At 45.2% G+C, this 18,037-nt stretch overlaps 2 protein-coding genes across 3 annotated transcripts; one reads left to right on the top strand and one right to left on the bottom strand.

Moving 5' to 3' along the window:
- Positions 1 to 5,457: 5,457 nt before the first annotated feature.
- Positions 5,458 to 7,740, top strand: LOC123089606 (uncharacterized). 2 transcript variants are annotated; one of them, XM_044511238.1, is made up of 3 exons: positions 5,458 to 5,908; positions 6,190 to 6,649; positions 7,178 to 7,740. In XM_044511238.1, the coding sequence occupies exons 1-3, from the start codon at positions 5,861 to 5,863 to the stop codon at positions 7,318 to 7,320; spliced, it is 651 nt and encodes a 216-aa protein (XP_044367173.1). In that variant the 5' UTR covers positions 5,458 to 5,860; the 3' UTR covers positions 7,321 to 7,740. The 2 variants fall into 2 exon arrangements, with proteins under 2 accessions (XP_044367173.1, XP_044367174.1); XM_044511239.1 differs by having other exon boundaries at positions 6,193 to 6,649; positions 7,178 to 7,735.
- A 3,694-nt stretch (positions 7,741 to 11,434) lies between these two features.
- On the bottom strand, positions 11,435 to 13,215 carry LOC123089605 (berberine bridge enzyme-like Cyn d 4). The gene has a single exon (XM_044511237.1). The coding sequence runs from the start codon at positions 13,184 to 13,186 to the stop codon at positions 11,615 to 11,617; it is 1,572 nt and encodes a 523-aa protein (XP_044367172.1). The 5' UTR covers positions 13,187 to 13,215; the 3' UTR covers positions 11,435 to 11,614.
- Positions 13,216 to 18,037: the final 4,822 nt, after the last annotated feature.

Here is an 18,037-nt window from a genome sequence, read left to right as displayed (position 1 = left end):
TCATCCCAGAGGCAGCATTGATCGGCTTCAGTTAGAAGCAGTAGCAAAGGAATCTTTCCATCGGGTTCAATTAACAGCCATCGGTCGATCGCTCGGGTTCAGTAACGCGTAGCCTGCAGTGCAGTCGCTCGGGTTCAGTTAGAGCCCAATGCCTCGCTCGGGTTCAGTTAGAGTCAACGCCTCGCATGTGTACGAGAGAAACGCGCATCGCTCGGCCCCCGACCTCCCACTGTAACCGGCAACTCCCCGAAATTTTCCTCCCCCTTGCTTCTACCACGGTTTTTTCTGTCATGGATGGCCCAAAGAATGTCATGCAGCTGTGTCTCCGGCCCGCCCAGGACGAAAAGCCCATTTTCTGTCATGATTTTTTGTCATAGAAGTAGTAGCCCACCACATCTCTGATGATACCGGGTTTTGTCAAAATTATCATCATAGAAGTGTCATATGTATGACAGAAAAAAAATTCGTTCGGCCCAAAATGTCACGGATGTGTCTTTTTTTTTAGTGTTCGCACGACGCGGCACTGTTGCCACTTTCCCCTTGACGTCATTCATAACAGGCGGATCCCTGTTCCCACGACGCCCTGTCGGTACGGCCCGCAGGCGGCGAGCCCTACCAGGCAGTGAGAGCCCGGAAGACGGCGGAGGTCGGACCAGCCGGACCTGAGGGAGGCTGGCTTCCAGCAGGCGGCCGGTTCCTCCCTCAAGGCCCGTGCACCATTAACCAGATAAGACATGGTGTGGCTACAGTGATCTCCCACCAGGTGGCGGGACTGTAGCCACGCTCCACTAACCAAGCCTGCGTCATTAGCATCACGGCTACAGTGATCAGCCACCAACCAGACCCGCCAGCGGTAGGGCCGGCCTGTCGGCTCCATACCAGACCAGTCGGCGGGTGATGTCTACTACACAACCTTCTTCTTGTAGACGTTGTTGGGCCTGCAAGTGCACAGGTTTGTAGGACAGTAGCAAATTTCCCTCAAGTGGATGGCCTAAGGTGTATCAATCCGTAGGAGGCGTAGGATGAAAATGGTCTCTCTCAAACAACCCTGCAACCAAATAACAAAGAGTCTCTTGTGTCCCCAACACACCTTATACAATGGTAAATTGTATAGGTGCACTAGTTCGGCGAAGAGATGGTGATACAAGTGCAAAATAGATAGTAGATATAGGTTTTTGTAATCTGAAATAATAAAAATAGTAAGGTAACAAGTGGTAAAAGTGAGCGTAATCGGTATTGCAATGATAGGAAACAAGGCCTGGGGTTCATGCTTTCACTAGTGCAAGTTCTCTCAACAATAATAACATAGATAGATAATATAACAAGCCCTTAACATGCAACAAAGAGTCACTCCAAAGCCACTAATAGCGGCGAACAAACGTAGAGATTATGGTAGGGTACGAAACCACCTCAAAGTTATTCTTTTGGATCAATCTATAAAAGAGTTCGTACTAGAATAACACCTTAAGACACAAATCAACCAAAAACCTAATGTCACCTAGATACTCCATTGTCACCTCAAGTATCTGTGGGCATGATTATACGATATGCATCACCCAATCTCAGATTCATCCAACCAACACAAAGTACTTCAAAGAGTGCCCCAAAGTTTCTATCGGAGAGTCAAGAACGTGTGCCAACCCATATGCATAGGTTCCCAATGTCACGAAACCCGCAAGTTGATCACCAAAACATACATCAAGTGGCCCATGATATCCCATTGTCACCACAGATAATCACGGCAAGACATACATCAAGTGTTCTCATAAAAGACTCAATTCGATGAGATAACTTCAAAGGGGAAACTCAATTCATCACAAGAGAGTAGAGGGGGAGAAACATCATAAGATCCAACTACAATAGCAAAGCTCGGGATACATCAAGATCGTGCCATAGTGGAAACACGAGAGAGAACATGAGAGAGAGAGATCAAACACATAGCTACTGGTACATACCCTCAGCCCCGAGGGTGAACTACTCCCTCCTCGTCATGGATAGCGCCGAGATGATGAAGATGGCCATCGGTGATGGGATCCCCCTCCGGCAGGGTGCCGGGAAGGGCTCCCGAGAGGTTTTTGGTGGCTACAATGGGTTGCGCCGGCAGAACTCCCGATCTATCTTCTCTTCTGGAAGTTTTACGATACGTAGGTATATATGGGTGAAAGGAGTACATCGGTGGAGCTACGGGGGCCCCACGAGGCAGGGGGCGCGCCTTGGGGGGTGGGCGCGCCCCCCACCCTCATGAGAACCTCCCGTATCTTCTGACATGGGGTCCAAGTCCATCAGGTGGGTTTCCTTCCAAAAATAGCTTCTCCAGTTGATTTCGTTCCGTTTTGACTCCGTCTGATATTCCTTTTCCTCGAAACACTGAAATAGGCATAAAACAACAAATCCGGGCTGGGCCTCCGGTTAATAGGTTAGTCCCAAAAATATTATAAAAGTGGATAATAAAGCCCAATATTGCCTAAAACAGTAGATAAAGTAGCATGGAGCAATCAAAAATTATAGATACGTTGGAGGTGTATCAGCGGGGCCCACCAGGCGGCGGGCCCCAGCTGCCGACGAAGAAGTCGGAGACCAGAGACACTAACGGCCGGGTCCAGCACCCGGCCAGATTACCATTGTACCCCTAGGGGTTAGGCCTATATAAACCCCCAGGGCACCCATGCAAAGGGTTCCCAACCTGTTAGAACTAGCTTCCACCCTAGAGAAAGAAGAGAGGTAGCCCTGCCTCCTTCTACCTCTAGCATACAGCTCGAGGAGCACTATTGTATTCACTAGTGCCTTAGTGATCATGCGGAGACACCGCAGAGCAGGACTAGGGGCGTTATCTCCTAGGAGAGCCCCGAACCTGGCTAAACTGCGCCGGCGTTCGTGTCTACGCCTCATCCCGCTTCCAGGCACCGGTGACGTTCTACTCGCTCCCACCATGATAAGCCATCCTTTGACATATGTCGCACCCAACCCCCAACAATCACGATCTTCTTACCGCAAAAAAAAGCATCACGATCTTGCTTCCATCGACTAGGCAACTAGAGAATTGCTTCGAACCTGCTTCCGTTAGAAAAGAAAATATTCCACATGTTTCATAAGCATCACGATCTTGTTTCAATGACTAGAGAATTGCTTCCGAGGAAATATTATTTTGCTTCCATCAAAAATAAAAATATTTCCAGTCATAATTACACATGGTTCATAGAAATTATGAATTAGTTTGCAAAGAAAGAAAAAAAATGCTACTGTCCAACAGAGAATATGCTTCAACAGGCAAAGCCAAATTGCTTCCATGTCTCTAATTTAACTATTTCAAATGTGGCATCCATAGCAGGTAGAACTTGTGGCGCCCCTACCTGAGCGCCTCGATCTTCTTCATTGTGCCTTCCTCGAGGCTGTATACCCCTAACAGCCCGAACCTCTGCCATGGAGGATATAAGGCAGACACAAAATCTGCTTCGAGATAAGAGTATTAGTAGCTTGCATTGTACATATTTGAATTGTAAAATTGACAAGAAATAAGACAAATCGGTGGCTAGGGCAGTGGAGGATGTAAGACACGCTTTCGTACTGTTGGTGTATGACCTGTCAGTTGCTAAGAGCAAGGCAGCCACCAACATACAATGGCACATAGTTTTGGCTGCATCACATTCAACATTGTGGGCATTGTGTTGGCAATGAAGAAGCACAGCTGAACTGAGTCAAGCAAAATGCACACACAACATATTATCACTTGGAAAAAATGAAGCACACAGTAGTAGTGGTTTAAACAAAAGAAAAATTGCAAGAAGTAGAATGTATGTACAATAAAATCACTAAAAACAGTAGGGGTGTTCACAATTGTTTTGCTAAGAACAATAACAGTAAAAGAAGCAGTATTGGCCATGGTTGAAGCACACAATAGTATTGGTTGAGCCCAAATGTCTATGCAATAAAAGTAGCATACACCAGCAATGGTTGAAGTAAAAGTTTACTACCATGGAAACATATAACAAGACAAAGTTAGAATCATCTGTGTCGTTTCATGAAAACATCAATAAAGGCGATGAAGCATACACCAATAGTGGTTCAGACAAAAACAACACTTCGGGAAGGAAAATGTATGGACAATTATTTTCGTAAAATAAGTAACGCAGGTTGTGGCTGAAGCACAAACAAGTATTGATTAAAGCATAATCTATATACAAGAAAATAAGCACACACTAGCAATGGTTGAAGCAGAATTTGACTACCATGGAAATATTGCAAGAAACAAAGAAGCATGGAAATGATACTTTGGGAACATAACAAGTCTGGGACGGAAGCATGCAAAATTGAAATTGTAAAGCAAAGTAATATTACAGCCAAAGATTGTCATGCATATTATTCAGATGTGTGTACCACATTATAGATATGTTGCCCAATTACAAGTCGGGTAGAACCATGATATGAATAGAAGAATCAAGATTAGAGGACTTGTATTCTAAAAAAAGATTAGAGGACTTGATACCTAGGTCAGATGAGTGCATGCTGCGGGCAAGGGAGGGGCGAATCCTGCAACATTCTCGCGTGCTTTCTTCGTTCCTCAATCTAGACGATGCTCCACCGTGGTGAGGTCTTGAAGCCCAAACATAGTGGAGATGATCGGGACGGTGAGGGGGTTAGGTGCTCACTCATGAGCATCGTGGATAATGTCAGCCGCAGCTAACAGATGGTAAACGTACCGACGCGGTGAATCTCATGGCCGCTGTGGGGATGACTGGTCCATGGCGGAGAGATCCATGGCGGTGAGGGGAGAGGAGAGCTCGGGGCTGGAGAGGAATCAGGAGGGCGAGATGGATCGAGCGACAGATGGGTCTGGGGCAGGTGAGTTAATGCGGGGAGGGATTATAGGTGAGATGTGTGAAGAAAATCGATTGAGTTTGGAAACACATCTACGGATTTTTAGAAGCAACGACAGCCGTGAGATAAAAACACATCCACGTCTCACGACCGGTCTATCTATCAGACGTGTGATAGAAAGTGTTTCCCATTTTCTTTTTAAGTAAGTAGTAGTAGAGATATAGAGAATATAGTACAAGTAGTACGTACTTAACAGAGTTTCAACTAAGGGTTAGTTGAGTCATGCAAAATAGGGTTTCATGCATGTTTCTTGTTTCATGCATGTTTCTTGTTCTTTGATGATGTTTGAGGAAGCACAAAGTGCATCTCTAAATATAGCAAGCACAAAGACCCTCTTTTTTTTAGGATTGCAAGCACAAAGACCCCTTTTTTTTTTGAGGATTGCAAGCACAAAGACCATCGGGAGTCCTCGAAACCGGACCAGGCAACTAAAAAAAAACGGCCCAGGGCCCGACTTGTCAGGCAGGCATCCAATCGCGCGGAAATATCTGCGCCCGATATTTTTGCGGCCCCGCGCGGCCACGTCAACATAAAGTACGCCTCCTCCCTCAAAGATGAAAATAAAGTACGCCTCCACGCCCCCCGCGCTGCCCTTTTCTTTCTTCGTCTTCTCTACCTTCTCTCTGCTCTGCTCGCTGGCGCAGGCCAGATATTTTTCTTCCGATGAGAGTACACATCTCGGCCTCCTCATCTCTATCTCTCCAGGAGGAGGACGACGGACCACCAAATCCCATACATCTCTTCCCCTCTTCTCCGTCGACCTGCGCTTTTCTCCGAGAAAGTCGGCAGGAGATGTCCTGATTTCTACGTCCTTCTCCGGATTTCTGGTGCCGTGCGACGGTAGTTCTTGCGGAGGAGAAAGCTCGAATCTTTGTCGATCTGTTCGTCCAACCGCTCTTTCTGACCACCGTCGATTTCGGTCCTGAATCTTTCTTTCCATCCATTTCATCGGAGACATAAACATACACTGCTTCTTCTTGATCCCATGGGGGACGTGTCCACGATTCAACGGCCACCCGGCAGTGTCGCCAAGGTAATCTAATCTAATCTATCCATGCCTGACTGTTTTTCTGATCCACTGCAACTGCAAGTAGGAGTATATCACTTCGACTTATGTTTGATTTACTTGCCTTTGATAAATGAAATTGTTGATTAGCTCAGTATTCTCTTGTGATTAGCTGGTGCCAATCGCCATACAAGTTTAATTCGACTCCAAAAGTTCAAGCAAAATAATCACCTCTCTTTTACTGTAGGATAGCTGTCCAATGCGAAAATGAGTTAATTTTGCATGGAAATGACCTCGTTCTTCTTCAGCAGGGCAATCAAGTTGGAGAGTTCGTGTCGGCTGGATGGACAAACGACAGCCACGACATGTACATAAGCTCCATGGAGGCCTCCTTCATGCAGCAACTCCGTGGCCAACAGTTACAGCACCACCACGCTCACGCTCCTGCTAGTGCTAGGAACGTGACCCATGTGGCCGGCCATGGGCTCAAGGCGCTCCATGTCCAAGATGGAGCTCCGAATGAGCTCATGTCCGAGAGGAACGTCCCTCGCTCGCGTCATGTGGGCGTAAGAGGCCTGCCCGAGGATCCGTGGGCAAGGCGTTTCAGGCCACACAAACATTATTCTGGTATGAATCGTCACGGTGATGTGGTGGGTGCTTCGGCCGATGATGGTGAATCGGGTACCGATACAGTTCAGAAGACTTATCGGACACATGGAAAAGAAGTGCACAGTTGTGCTGGCGAAAATCTTGTTGGCAAAAGCTCAGGTTGTTACATTACATTATCTTGTTTGCAGATTGTTTCCTACAGTATGTGTTTTGTTCAGTTTGGCAGAAGTTCAGAATTGCTATGCAGTGTTCACTTACTGTTAGTCTGATATGAATTCAGAAGTGTTGACTTAGAAAAAAGATACTCCCTCTGACCCAGAATATAAGAACGTTTTTAACACTAGCATAGTCTTAAAAACGTTCTTATATTTTGGGACGGAGGGAGTACATTATTCTCATGTCAAGTCGATAAATCCAATAATTGTGATCCAAGAAATGATGTAATTTTGCATGCCGGGGCGCAGGTATTCGTCATTATACGTGGAAATAGTCAATGATTTTATGGAATTGTTTGTCACATAAAGCGGCTATAACTGAATTGGCTATCTGGTCGACAACCATGTTTAATGCATTGTATATAGTAGATCTTTAGTAAATAATTATATTAAACTTCACTTTGACAGAAGTTCATAACTGTTATTCAGTGTTCACTGCTAGTCTGACAAGCATTTCGTTGCTTCTCTGCAGAAGCCTCTGGTCAGAATTTTCCTGAAGACGATGTTCATTCCATTGCTCAGCGAATCAAATCATGCAAGAAAAGGAGGACTGCCCCTTCCACCGCTGCAGGTTCTTTCACGTCGATGCTCGAATGCAGCGATGAGCGGTGGTGAAGGCCAATGTATGTTTTCTGAAGCCCGGAGGAAGCGACGGAAGACTAGTTGTAGAAATTCTTGCTGAAGCAGTTGTGATAGGTGACTGGTGCGGCTGCTAAATTTTTTAACTCGGCGGATAGCTCTTGATCGGTCTGCTCTTTCGGCGTGATGGTGGTGATGTGATGATGTGATGTGTGAGCATCAGGCTCAAGTTTGCAGATCTGCGAGAGTGGAGGTGGTGATGTGATGCCTTGTATTGGTGTATTTCTTCAGCATCTACAGTTTGCAATTGAATCAATAGAATTTGGATAGTTTATACTACATGACTGTTGATGCCACATGGATGCAAATCAAACTTGTTTGGTCTGGAGACATTTTTTGCCTGGCAATCTCTCTGTTTCTTCTTCTGCGGACTGTTGGTTGTGTTGTGCTAAAACTAAAGTATGTTGTGTTTCTGTGAGGTCTTTGTTAAAAATAATTCCTGATGCAGGGCATTTCTCATTCAATCCATATATGAAGGTCTTCGTCCAGAATAGCGTTGCAAAGACCGAGCTCATGAAGCTCGTTTTACAAAAATATTCAAGATATACATATAAGTTTAAAAAAATGTCAATTTTTTTCCACAAATATATATGCATATTGTTCAAGTATGTATAAAATTTCATCAACTAATTTGATTATTTGCATGCTACACAAAAAAAAAATCTGGCCCAAAGACAACAAAGGAAAGGCCCATTTTAATATGTGTATTTGTCTTTTATGTGTACATCACATATGAATATGTATGTTCACGGAATTTTGTACATGTATACTACAAATATATGTCTACGTGTATACTTTTTTCAAGATTTTTTTGAGGTGTGAAAAAAATATTTTCACTGGAAGAAAATAAATAAAGAGCTCAATGGAGCTCGACCTCTGCAGGCACTTTTCGGGTCTTAGCCTAATTTTGGCATTTTCATCCGGTCCATATATCGTGATCTTCTCTGCAACAGTGCCATCAGAAGGCAGATACTCAGCTCAGGTTCCTACTACTGCTCAAATTTTAAGATCAACCCAAGCCGAACCGCATGCATGTATCAAATCCCACTATGATTACAATCGCTATATCCTATTATACCGGCTCAATCTCTCAAAGATGCTCATCAGTGGCGGAGGTAGAGGATGGGCGGGGTGGGCCCCGTGGCCCGCCCCGAGATTTGGAAACAACTTTTATACCGTAGGAGAAAAGCTAAAAACATAAAGTAAAAGTAAATAAATGTATATGTGCAGTAACACTGCTGGCCATTCCTGGTCCAGTGGGCTAGGTCTGCTACTGATGCTGATAGGGATAGTGTGCGTGTGTACGTTTATAGAGGTAGGTGCGTGCTCGTGTATGTTAGTGGCTTTGGTTGTACTATGTTCACAAAAATGTCAATGGGTGTGTTTGGTTTGTGCCCCTATTAGCCCAATCAAAACATTGGCATGACCAAAGTTAGGGCAGGACCAAAATTTTGGCAAGCTATATTTGTTTGGATCATAGCCATTGTACCTGCCAACATTTCAAAAATAAACTACTGTATAATATTGTCGGGTTTCTTCAACTTATTGGCGATGGCCATGTCTACATGTTATCCTTGAGCCGGTGAAAATAAGCCGCCAAAGCATTTGAACCGGTGACCCCAGGCTAACCAGCATGCACGCCTAACCAAGATACCGAGATAACACTTGATGGCCTAACACGATACTGAGGGTCTCTCTGATTTGTAGGATTTTGAAAACGTAGGAATAAGAAAAGTATAGAGTTGGAGTGGAGGACGTGGGCATAGCCCAGTGGTTGGGGGCGCATGATTGTAAACCCAACGACCAGAGTTCGATCCACGTCGGGGACGAATTTCTGGAATTCTCATGAGGGATGCTTCTTCTATATCAATAAACCGTGGGTGCTAGTGCCCATGGAGTTTCATTTTTTTTTTTTAGAGTTGGAGTGGTATGCTCACTTGAATCTTATAGGATTAGCAATGAGTGTTTGATGCCACAGAAAAAACAAAGGAATTTTGAAAAGAGGTTGGAGTAGATGTTAGATTTCCTATGAAATGTATTAGAAAAGATTACATAGGAAAAATTCCCATGGGATCCAATCCTATGAATCAAAGGACTAACGTAGGAAAAAATCTTAAGGATTTCAATCCTTCAGAAATCCTATAAAATTAAGGCCTCCTTTGGTTTAGAGGAATCTTGTAGGAATTTTATAGGATAGGATTTCTTTAGGAAGAGCTCTTTGGTTTGTAGGAATGGAATCCTATTCCTATGGAGGAATTCTTCATATCCTCCACATTCCATAGGAAAATAAAAATTACCTAGACTCAATTGTAAAAATCCTATGATGTGAATCAAAGGGCATCTCCTTTCCTATTCCTACTCATAGAATTTGAGATACATGTCATCTCATTTCCTATGACTTTCCTATTCCTACGATTTTCTTACCCTATGAACCAAAGGAGCTGTCCTTTGAATCGAAGGAGCCCTAAATCTTTATATATTTTGGCCAAATAAAACATCTTTATGTTTTTTTGGCTAAAGAACATAAACTCCGAATTTTAATTCTAAAAAAATAGACAACCGACAAGCAAATAAAATTAAAGCATAATCACTTCTATGTACAAGATGAATATTTTATAAGAAAAACCTGTGAATGTTTTGAACATATAATTACTTTAATTTTTTGTTTCATATGCGTACAATTTTAAAATTATACATATAATTCATAATTTAACTTGGTGGGATTTTAAAATTAATAGGTGAGCATTTTTAGTCTAATTTATATTATTTATATGTATATTATTCATAATTAGAATTTACATTTAAAAATCATAAAATGAAAAAAGAACTAAAATGATTGTAGCACACGAGCACATTATGTTATATCAAAAATGTAACAATTCTATATTAGTTGGGGTGGCAGGCCCTCCTGTTTGTTTTACTCTGGTCGCTGGTATGAAACTCAATGGGCATCATTTTTTTTTCGGATTAAAATTCTCAGTTTATGTTATTTAATCCTAAGATATAAAATTTGTGTATGCACATATGCCATCAACGCTCCTTAGACCTGGGTCAACCGTTTGAATCCCTCGGTGACCTATTTTTCATTGTAATAAAATTTGTGATGTATCGCTGGCAGGTGGGACCCTCTGACTGTACACTTGGCAGGGGCCTTTTCATGAGAAAAATTGAAATCCGAGAGGATTTTTGCAAAAAGAGCAAGCCACACACCTCTGTCTTCACCATGCAGTCACTAACAGCGGGCTCTACAACATGCTGTCATGCCTCGTCAGCATCTTGGTCGTATATAAACGAGATTTGGACGCCAAAGCCAAGCTTTTTACACCACTTCAATGTATGCCACAAGTTGTACCATTAAAGTGACTGTTTGCGCCAAGTTCTAGCATCACGCGTGTAATTGACTCATTTCAAGAAGAAAAGCTACTGTATAATATTGTCGAGCTTCTTCAGCTTATTGGCGATGGCCATGTGTACATGTTGTCCTTGAAGTTAAGCAGCTGTAGAGTAGACTAGATGCTAACGCGCACTTCGCCGCGTTGTTTTTCACTCGTGAAGTTAACTTTCTATATCTATAGATTATTGTGATTAGTTGTTTTGTTGTGATTTTATTTATGTTGGCTTTGTGTTTTTATTTTTTATTAGTGGTGTTTTTTATTCGTATATCATGTTGGGTTGCCTCTGGAGTATTTTTTTTTAAGAGAAGGAAGGAGTTATTTGATGTGTGGTTGCGAAGCATTTGCACATTTTAATCTTGGTGTCAGCCCGGTAGTGATTTATTAGATATTATAGATATTAATATTCTTTAATATAAATTTGGTCAAACTTATCAAAATTTGACTTCAGATAAATCTAATGCAGAGTAAAAAAAACCGGAGGAAGTACTTAGATGTGAGGTATTCTTCTCAAGAAAACACTTAGATGTGAGGTATTATCTCACAACTAGATGAGATATAGCCACACCCATATGGAAAAACCAAAAAAAGAAGAAAAAGACGAGCCTAGTAAACCGGAAAGAAGAGAGTATACACTACTGTTCATCCAGGATAGTAAACTGCATCCAACAGCACTACAACAGCTATCTATCACGAACATTGACGAAAATACAACTCGATGGTACTCCATTGTTTATATTCAGCAAAAGAAAGTAAACTGATATCTCGCCATCTCGGCTCAGTACACAAAAGGCAGTAGCCGGCTGGCCGCCCAACCCATGACGAAGGATTGATTCATGGCATCTCTGGCTCGCTCGCATGGTCACCTCGTCTCGCGTTCAACGCAACGGCGGGATGCTCTGCTCGTTGCTGAAGTAGTTGGTTGGATCCACGGCGGCCTTCACCGCCGCGAGCCGCCGGTAGTTGCCCACGAAGTAGCGCTCGCCCCACGCCTCGCCGCCCTCGAACGTCCCGCCGGCCTCGTCGTCGTTCTGCCCGATGTCCAGGTCCCGGAAGTTGACGTACGCCCGCCGAGGGTTCTTGCTCACGTGTTGTCCCATCAACTCGTACAGGCCCTCGATCCATGCCGTCGCCGCCGTGCCGCCGTCCCCGCCCTCCTGCGGCCACGACACGAGGTACTGCATCACGTACAGCACGCCGTTCCGGTGCGGGTACGGCGTCGCGGCGGCGGGGACGCTGCCCATGAACCCGCCGTGGGGCTCCAGCAGGATGAACCCGGCGCCGGCCTTGGCGAACCAGGGGAAGATGTCTTCCCACGCGGCCTTGGAGATGGCGCGTCGGACGTAGTCCGACATGACCTTGTTGGACCTGCTCAGGCCGGTGGTCCTGTTCAGGAGCGCCTCCTCCAGCGTGCCGTTCCCGCCGAAGCTGAGGAAGGGCGTGGCCGCCGACTGCACCCAGCTCATCGCCTGGCAGTCGGCGCTCGTCATGCCCAGCTCCGGGAACTGCTCGTCCATCATCGCCACAAGCGAGCCGCACCCGCCGAGGTACAGGGCCTGGAACATGGCCTGCTGCCCCTGCACGATCACCCTTAAGGTGATGTCGGTGGGTAGACACGGCGCGATGTCCTGCCATCTCGTGAGGATGTCCACGGCGCCCTGCTCGACCGTCTTGGCGATGTTGAACGCCACCACCGTCGACGGGACATGCACGAGCTGGACCTTCCACGAGAGCACGATGCCAAAGCTGCCGCCGCCGCCGCCGCGAATGGCCCAGAAGAGGTCCTCCCCCATGCCGGCCCTGTCCAGGAGCTCGCCGTCGGCGTTGACCAGCGTGGCGTCGAGAACCTTGTCGCTGGAGAGGCCGTGCTTGCGCATCATCATGCCGACGCCGCCGCCGCTCAAGTGGCCGCCTACGCCGATGGTGGGGCACTCGCCGGCCGGGAACGCGAGCCGGGAGTCGCTCTTGGCGATGGCGTAGTAGAGCTCCCCGATGGTGGCGCCCGAGTCGACCCATGCCGTGGACTCGAGCCGGTTGACGCGCACGGCCCGGAGGTTGGCGCCGAGGTCGACAACCGCGAACGCCTCGGAAGAAGGCCGCGCCGAGCGGTACGAGAGGCCCTCGTAGTCATGCCCGCCGCTGCGCACGCGGAGGCGCACGCCCTGCCCGCGGCCGCAGAGCACGGCGGCCTGGACGTGGGAGGCGTCGGTGGGCGTGACGATGCAGAGCGGCCTGGCGGTGGCGTTGGTGAAGAACTTGGCGTTCCTGATGGAAGAGGCCAGCACGTGGGTGAAGTTGCCGGAGCTCTGCGTGTGCACCAGCTCGCTGGGTAGGCTCTTGGCGCGTAGGCACGCGAGGAAGCCATCAGGGGATGGGGAAGCAGCCGAGCATGAGAAGAAGCTCACAATGAACCCGAGTGCTAAGCAGCCGCTGACTCTCTGCAGACTCATCTTGCTGCTTCTCTCGCTCAAAGCAAGAGTACGTGTACGTCCTGTGTGTTCAACTACGTGTATCGAGCTCGCTCCTTATATACTGCTCCCACCCCTTCTCCGTTCCCAACCAAAGTCGTTAAAAAAAAATGTTAGGCAGGACAACGCGTTCGCCATGCCAGAAAAACCTTGTAAAAGAAATAAAAAGAGACCCCGCCGACGTTCAAAAGCTCCCAACGCTCCTTATGTTAAAAAATGGGCGCGTTCCGCTCGTGCCAAATCCACCCAACAGTAATGATCGCCAACGATTGAGCACGTTTTGTGAAGACTGGTTTGTCCAACAGACCACAAAATTCCAAAGGTGCCCGCCGCAAGCTGCCAGAGCTGACCATCCGGTCCCATTTGCACCACCCTCACCAGTGCATTGCATCATGACCATCGGCGAAGCCCGTGCCCATTACATGGACATTGTGCAGGAGCAGTTTCAGGAGGCGCATGCCGATGTCGCGTACAACAACCACCTCCTCCAGGAGTACGTCCGGGCGGAGGAGCAGCTCGCCGCCGCAGGGCTGTCGCGCCAATAGCTTCACCAGAATACTTCTCCCTAGATATTTCTTGGTAATTCACCTCATCTATTAGCTTGATAGCTTTGTCACTAATACAATATTTTATTTGTATAACTTGATTATCCAGAGAACTTATATATTTCCTATATTAGCAAAGGGGTAGACGTTAGGCAGAAGAAGAGATGATGTATTATTCAAATGAAGAAGAACTAATATCTTAATTTTTTAAGAGAAACTAACAAGTTAGTATCTGACAGAATGACTTTAGATTAGCTACTTTTTTTTAAAAGATATCATGTTGAAATAGAGGATGTAGGCCCGTGGGAAGCTGTGTGTGATATTTTTTTTTCTCTCTCGTTGCAATGCACGGACATATTTCCTAGTATATTTCTAATGTGATTCTCATATTTTTAGACCTTTTACTATCACAATACTCTGGCGAGACTTAGTTCAAGCATTGGATTAACTCTTCTACTTTTGTGAATATAATGTATATTTATTTTGCAATCTCATATCTAAAAAAATGAATGAGAACAAATTTTAAGCTGTTCACGGCTTCTCACATGTTCCTACCGCCCGTCCATCAAGGTGGATGTGTATAGCAACATGCATGAGACACCCTGCCTTCCCTTTATGAAGTTTTCTATCAATTTTTATCTAAAGATGAGTGGGCGCGGTAACACATGCTATCATGGTCTCAACCAGTTGGAGGCCCCGCCTTGGAAGTGTTGTGTGGCCAGATTTTTTCACTGATCATAAGGTGTTCCAGACATGCCATTAAATTTCTCACCAGCCCTCTAATAGGGTCCTCTCCACTAAACAATGGTATTTCCAGCCTAGGCCCTTTCAAGACCGCTTCAGCAAAATAAGATGGTCCTCCTACACTAGTAGAAAAGGGGGCAATGGTCCAGACAGGGCCAGCCCATTAGTCCCGGTTCAGTCCAGAACCGGGACCAATGGGGGCGTTGGACCCAGTTCGTGAGCCCCGGGGGCCGGCCGGGTCACGTGGACCTTCGATGTTCATACGATACCAACGACGACAATGGTTTTTTTTGTAATTAAGCACGACTTCAACTATTTTAACGTGTATTTTTCATCTTTTCCAATTCGACTAGCTTATCCCATGCTATGCAAGACGCTATGTCTTGGAGAGGATGAGTTTTGAAGACCATGAAAGTATGGAAACCAAAAAAATTCTCCTAAGTACACTTCATGGTGTGGATTTTCAAGTAAAATTGTACAATGCTGAGAGTGTAACCCATTTTGGTTGCAAAAATTGGGAAGCACTTTGCAAGATGTATGGTTTTAATGAGGGTATGTTTGTCACCATGGATCTTGGTGATCCTACAATCGAGCAAGAGAGACCTTCGATTTTTGGGTCCTTGTGGATACACCTCCAATTCTTCCCCCATGTGAGCTTAACATAGTTATTAAGTAATTTATATTGTTTATTTCAAAATAGTTGACATCTTATTTTCATTGACAGCTTATTTTCATTCTTCAAAGAATGTGCGGAAGATGGTAGACAAAACCCACTACACCGATGGCTCCGAATTAACTTATAGGGAGAAAAATCATCTGATCGCATTTTATACTGATCTTGAGAATTACAATGTCTACAATCGAACTCCTCAACATTATGGTCAAAAGGTGCCACTAGTGCACGTGTTGAACTATGGTAACTACCATGGAGATACCCTGGTAAGATTTTTTACTATTACGACATCCATGCATCTTTTTGCACATTTCTAAAACTAGTACATCATTGCTAACTACGAAGTTATTACTATGTTTTTCAACAGATAATCCCGAATGATTGTGTGCCTCATCTGATGTATACGCACGGTACCCTTCATGTTTTGAACATACAACCAGGTCTTCCTACGAATCTAAACTGTCCATACCGGGTTTCTAAAAGAAGTGGAGACATGACAATCAAAGAATGGAAAAAATGTATGGACAGTCGTAAGGAGTTTCTTGGAAGCAAAAGGCAGCGAAGCGCAAGAATTGGAGACATGATGATCTCCATTCTTCATAATGGAGAGTCAGGGTCTATATTATTTTATGCTATTTTATCTTAAGGGTGTTTAGGTCCTACCTGATACTAATGATCATGCGCTAAGAACAATTATGTAGGGTTGGGTTCGATGACTATGAGGATGATGATCGTATGACTTATTATTAATAACGAGTAGAAGTTGTATGATGATGCATGATTAGTAGGACTTGTTATTATATATGATGATGTATGATGCGAGCATGCATGAGTTATTATATCAGTGGGTGAAATGAACATAGCAGCAGCGTTGGTAAACCAAGGACGAAGATATAAGAGAGGACACTTCTCTCTATTAGCTAGCTAATAACAACCTAAAAATAACCCCCAAAACCCCTAAAGCAGCCACTTTTTTTTAAAAAAGAAAAACATCGAGTTTTGGTCCCGGTTGGTGCCACCAACCGGGACCAAAGGCCCCCCTGACTGGGCCCGGCGCACCGGCCACGTGGAGGCACATCTGTCCCGGTTAGTGTTTGAACCAGGACTAAAGGGGGGAGGTATTAGTAACGACCCATTAGTCCCGGTTCATGAACCGGGACTAAAGGCCCTTACGAACCGGGAGAAATGCCCCCTTTTCTGCTAGTGCTAGTAGGGTAGCTACTGATTCCATTGGGCATCATATAAATTTCCAGCAGCTTGGTATGCTGGTGGTTGAGATGGACCAGTAGTGGCAGTGTTTATATACTGAGTGCTGACCAGTCACTAGTAGAAAAAGGGTCAAATGTGAAGCACAATAGTGCCGGTTGGAATTTCAGTCGGCACTAATGTGTACACTAGTGCCGGTTCGTGGCGGCGATCAATAGCACCGGTTCGTGGCGAACCTTTAGTACCGGTTCATGCCACGAACCGGTACTAAAGAGGCTGTGTCAGCCTGCGGTCAGGCTATGGCCCCACCACCACCATTTAGTGCCGGTTCGTACCACGAACCGGTACTAATGAGGTTATGGCAAGCTGTTTTTTAGTCCCACCTCGCGAAGTGAGAGGGACTAGGAGCGGTTTATAAGCCCTGAGTGCAGAGACGATGAAGAAGAGGCTCAATGCTCACGTTGCTTAGTTTCAAGCCTTCAGGAATACGGTAGACTGCATGGAGCTATGCGCAGTGCAGTTTACACTATTCCGAAAGGTTTGAAGCAAATTAACGAGCATTGCACCTCTTTTTTATTTTTAATAACTTATTACAACTCCGGACTTCTTCTGTTATGGCAAAAACTAATTGCACGTCGACATTTCTTTTTTTTAAGTTATAACTCCAGACTTTGACCATCAAGTTTTGCAGAAAAGAAAAGATAGCAGAATAGAAGAAAAACTATAGCTGAAAAGAAAAAAACAAAATAAAAAAACTACTCAGAAATAAATAGAAGAAAATAAATATAGCAGAAAAGAAAAAACTACTCAGAAATAAATAGAAGAAAAAATAAAGCAGAAAAGAAAAAAAATTATATTTGCTATTTTTCAATCGTTTACAAAATGACCATGAAATTGAAAATCACTACAAAATGAACTCTGAAAATGTTGAATTTTGGCAAACTAGATGAAAAACTACTCACAAATAAATAGAAGAAAATAAATATAACAGAAAAGAAAAAACTATACAAAAAACTACGCAGAAATAAGAAGAAGAAGAAGAAGAAGAAGAAGAAGAAGAAGAATAAGAAGAGGAAGAAGAAGGAGGAAGAAGAAGGAGAAGAGGAAGAAGAAGAAGAAGAAGAAGAAGAAGAAGAAGGAGAAGAAGAGGAAGAAGAATGTTGGGGCGCTGCCGTGTGGGCCTGCCAGACCTTGGGTGTGCAAATACATGCCCAGTAGGGCCAGCAGGCTCACAGGGCAGCGCACCCTAGTTAGGCCCAGAAGCCTGCTAAATAGAGGAGTTCGAAAGGGCAGCCGCGGCTGGGTTTATAAAACCAGTGCGGCTGCCCTTCACTCGGTGAGGTGGGACTAAACATAGCGCACTGCGGTGGCAGCGCACAGCCATTAGTACCGGTTGGTGGCTCCAACCGGTACTAATGTGCTGCCCTTTAGTACCGGTTGGAGCCACCAACCGGTACTAAAGGCCCAGTTTCCCGCCGCTTGGGCTGACCAAAATTGGCCTTTAGTACCGGTTGGTGGCTCCAACCGGTACTAAAGGCTCCCCCTATATATATGACACTTACGAAAAATTAGTTATCTCGTCGCCGCTTCGTTCCACTTCTCGCGCGAGAGAGTCTCGATCTCGACGACGACGCCGACGCCGCCGCGCCGCCGTGCCGTCGCCTT

The sequence above is a fragment of the Triticum aestivum genome, chromosome 4B (genome assembly GCF_018294505.1).
Source record: "Triticum aestivum cultivar Chinese Spring chromosome 4B, IWGSC CS RefSeq v2.1, whole genome shotgun sequence".
Taxonomy (NCBI): Eukaryota; Viridiplantae; Streptophyta; class Magnoliopsida; order Poales; family Poaceae; genus Triticum; species Triticum aestivum.
The sequence above is the reverse complement of the archived record's forward strand: the minus strand, read 5'-3'. Positions and strand labels throughout refer to the sequence as shown.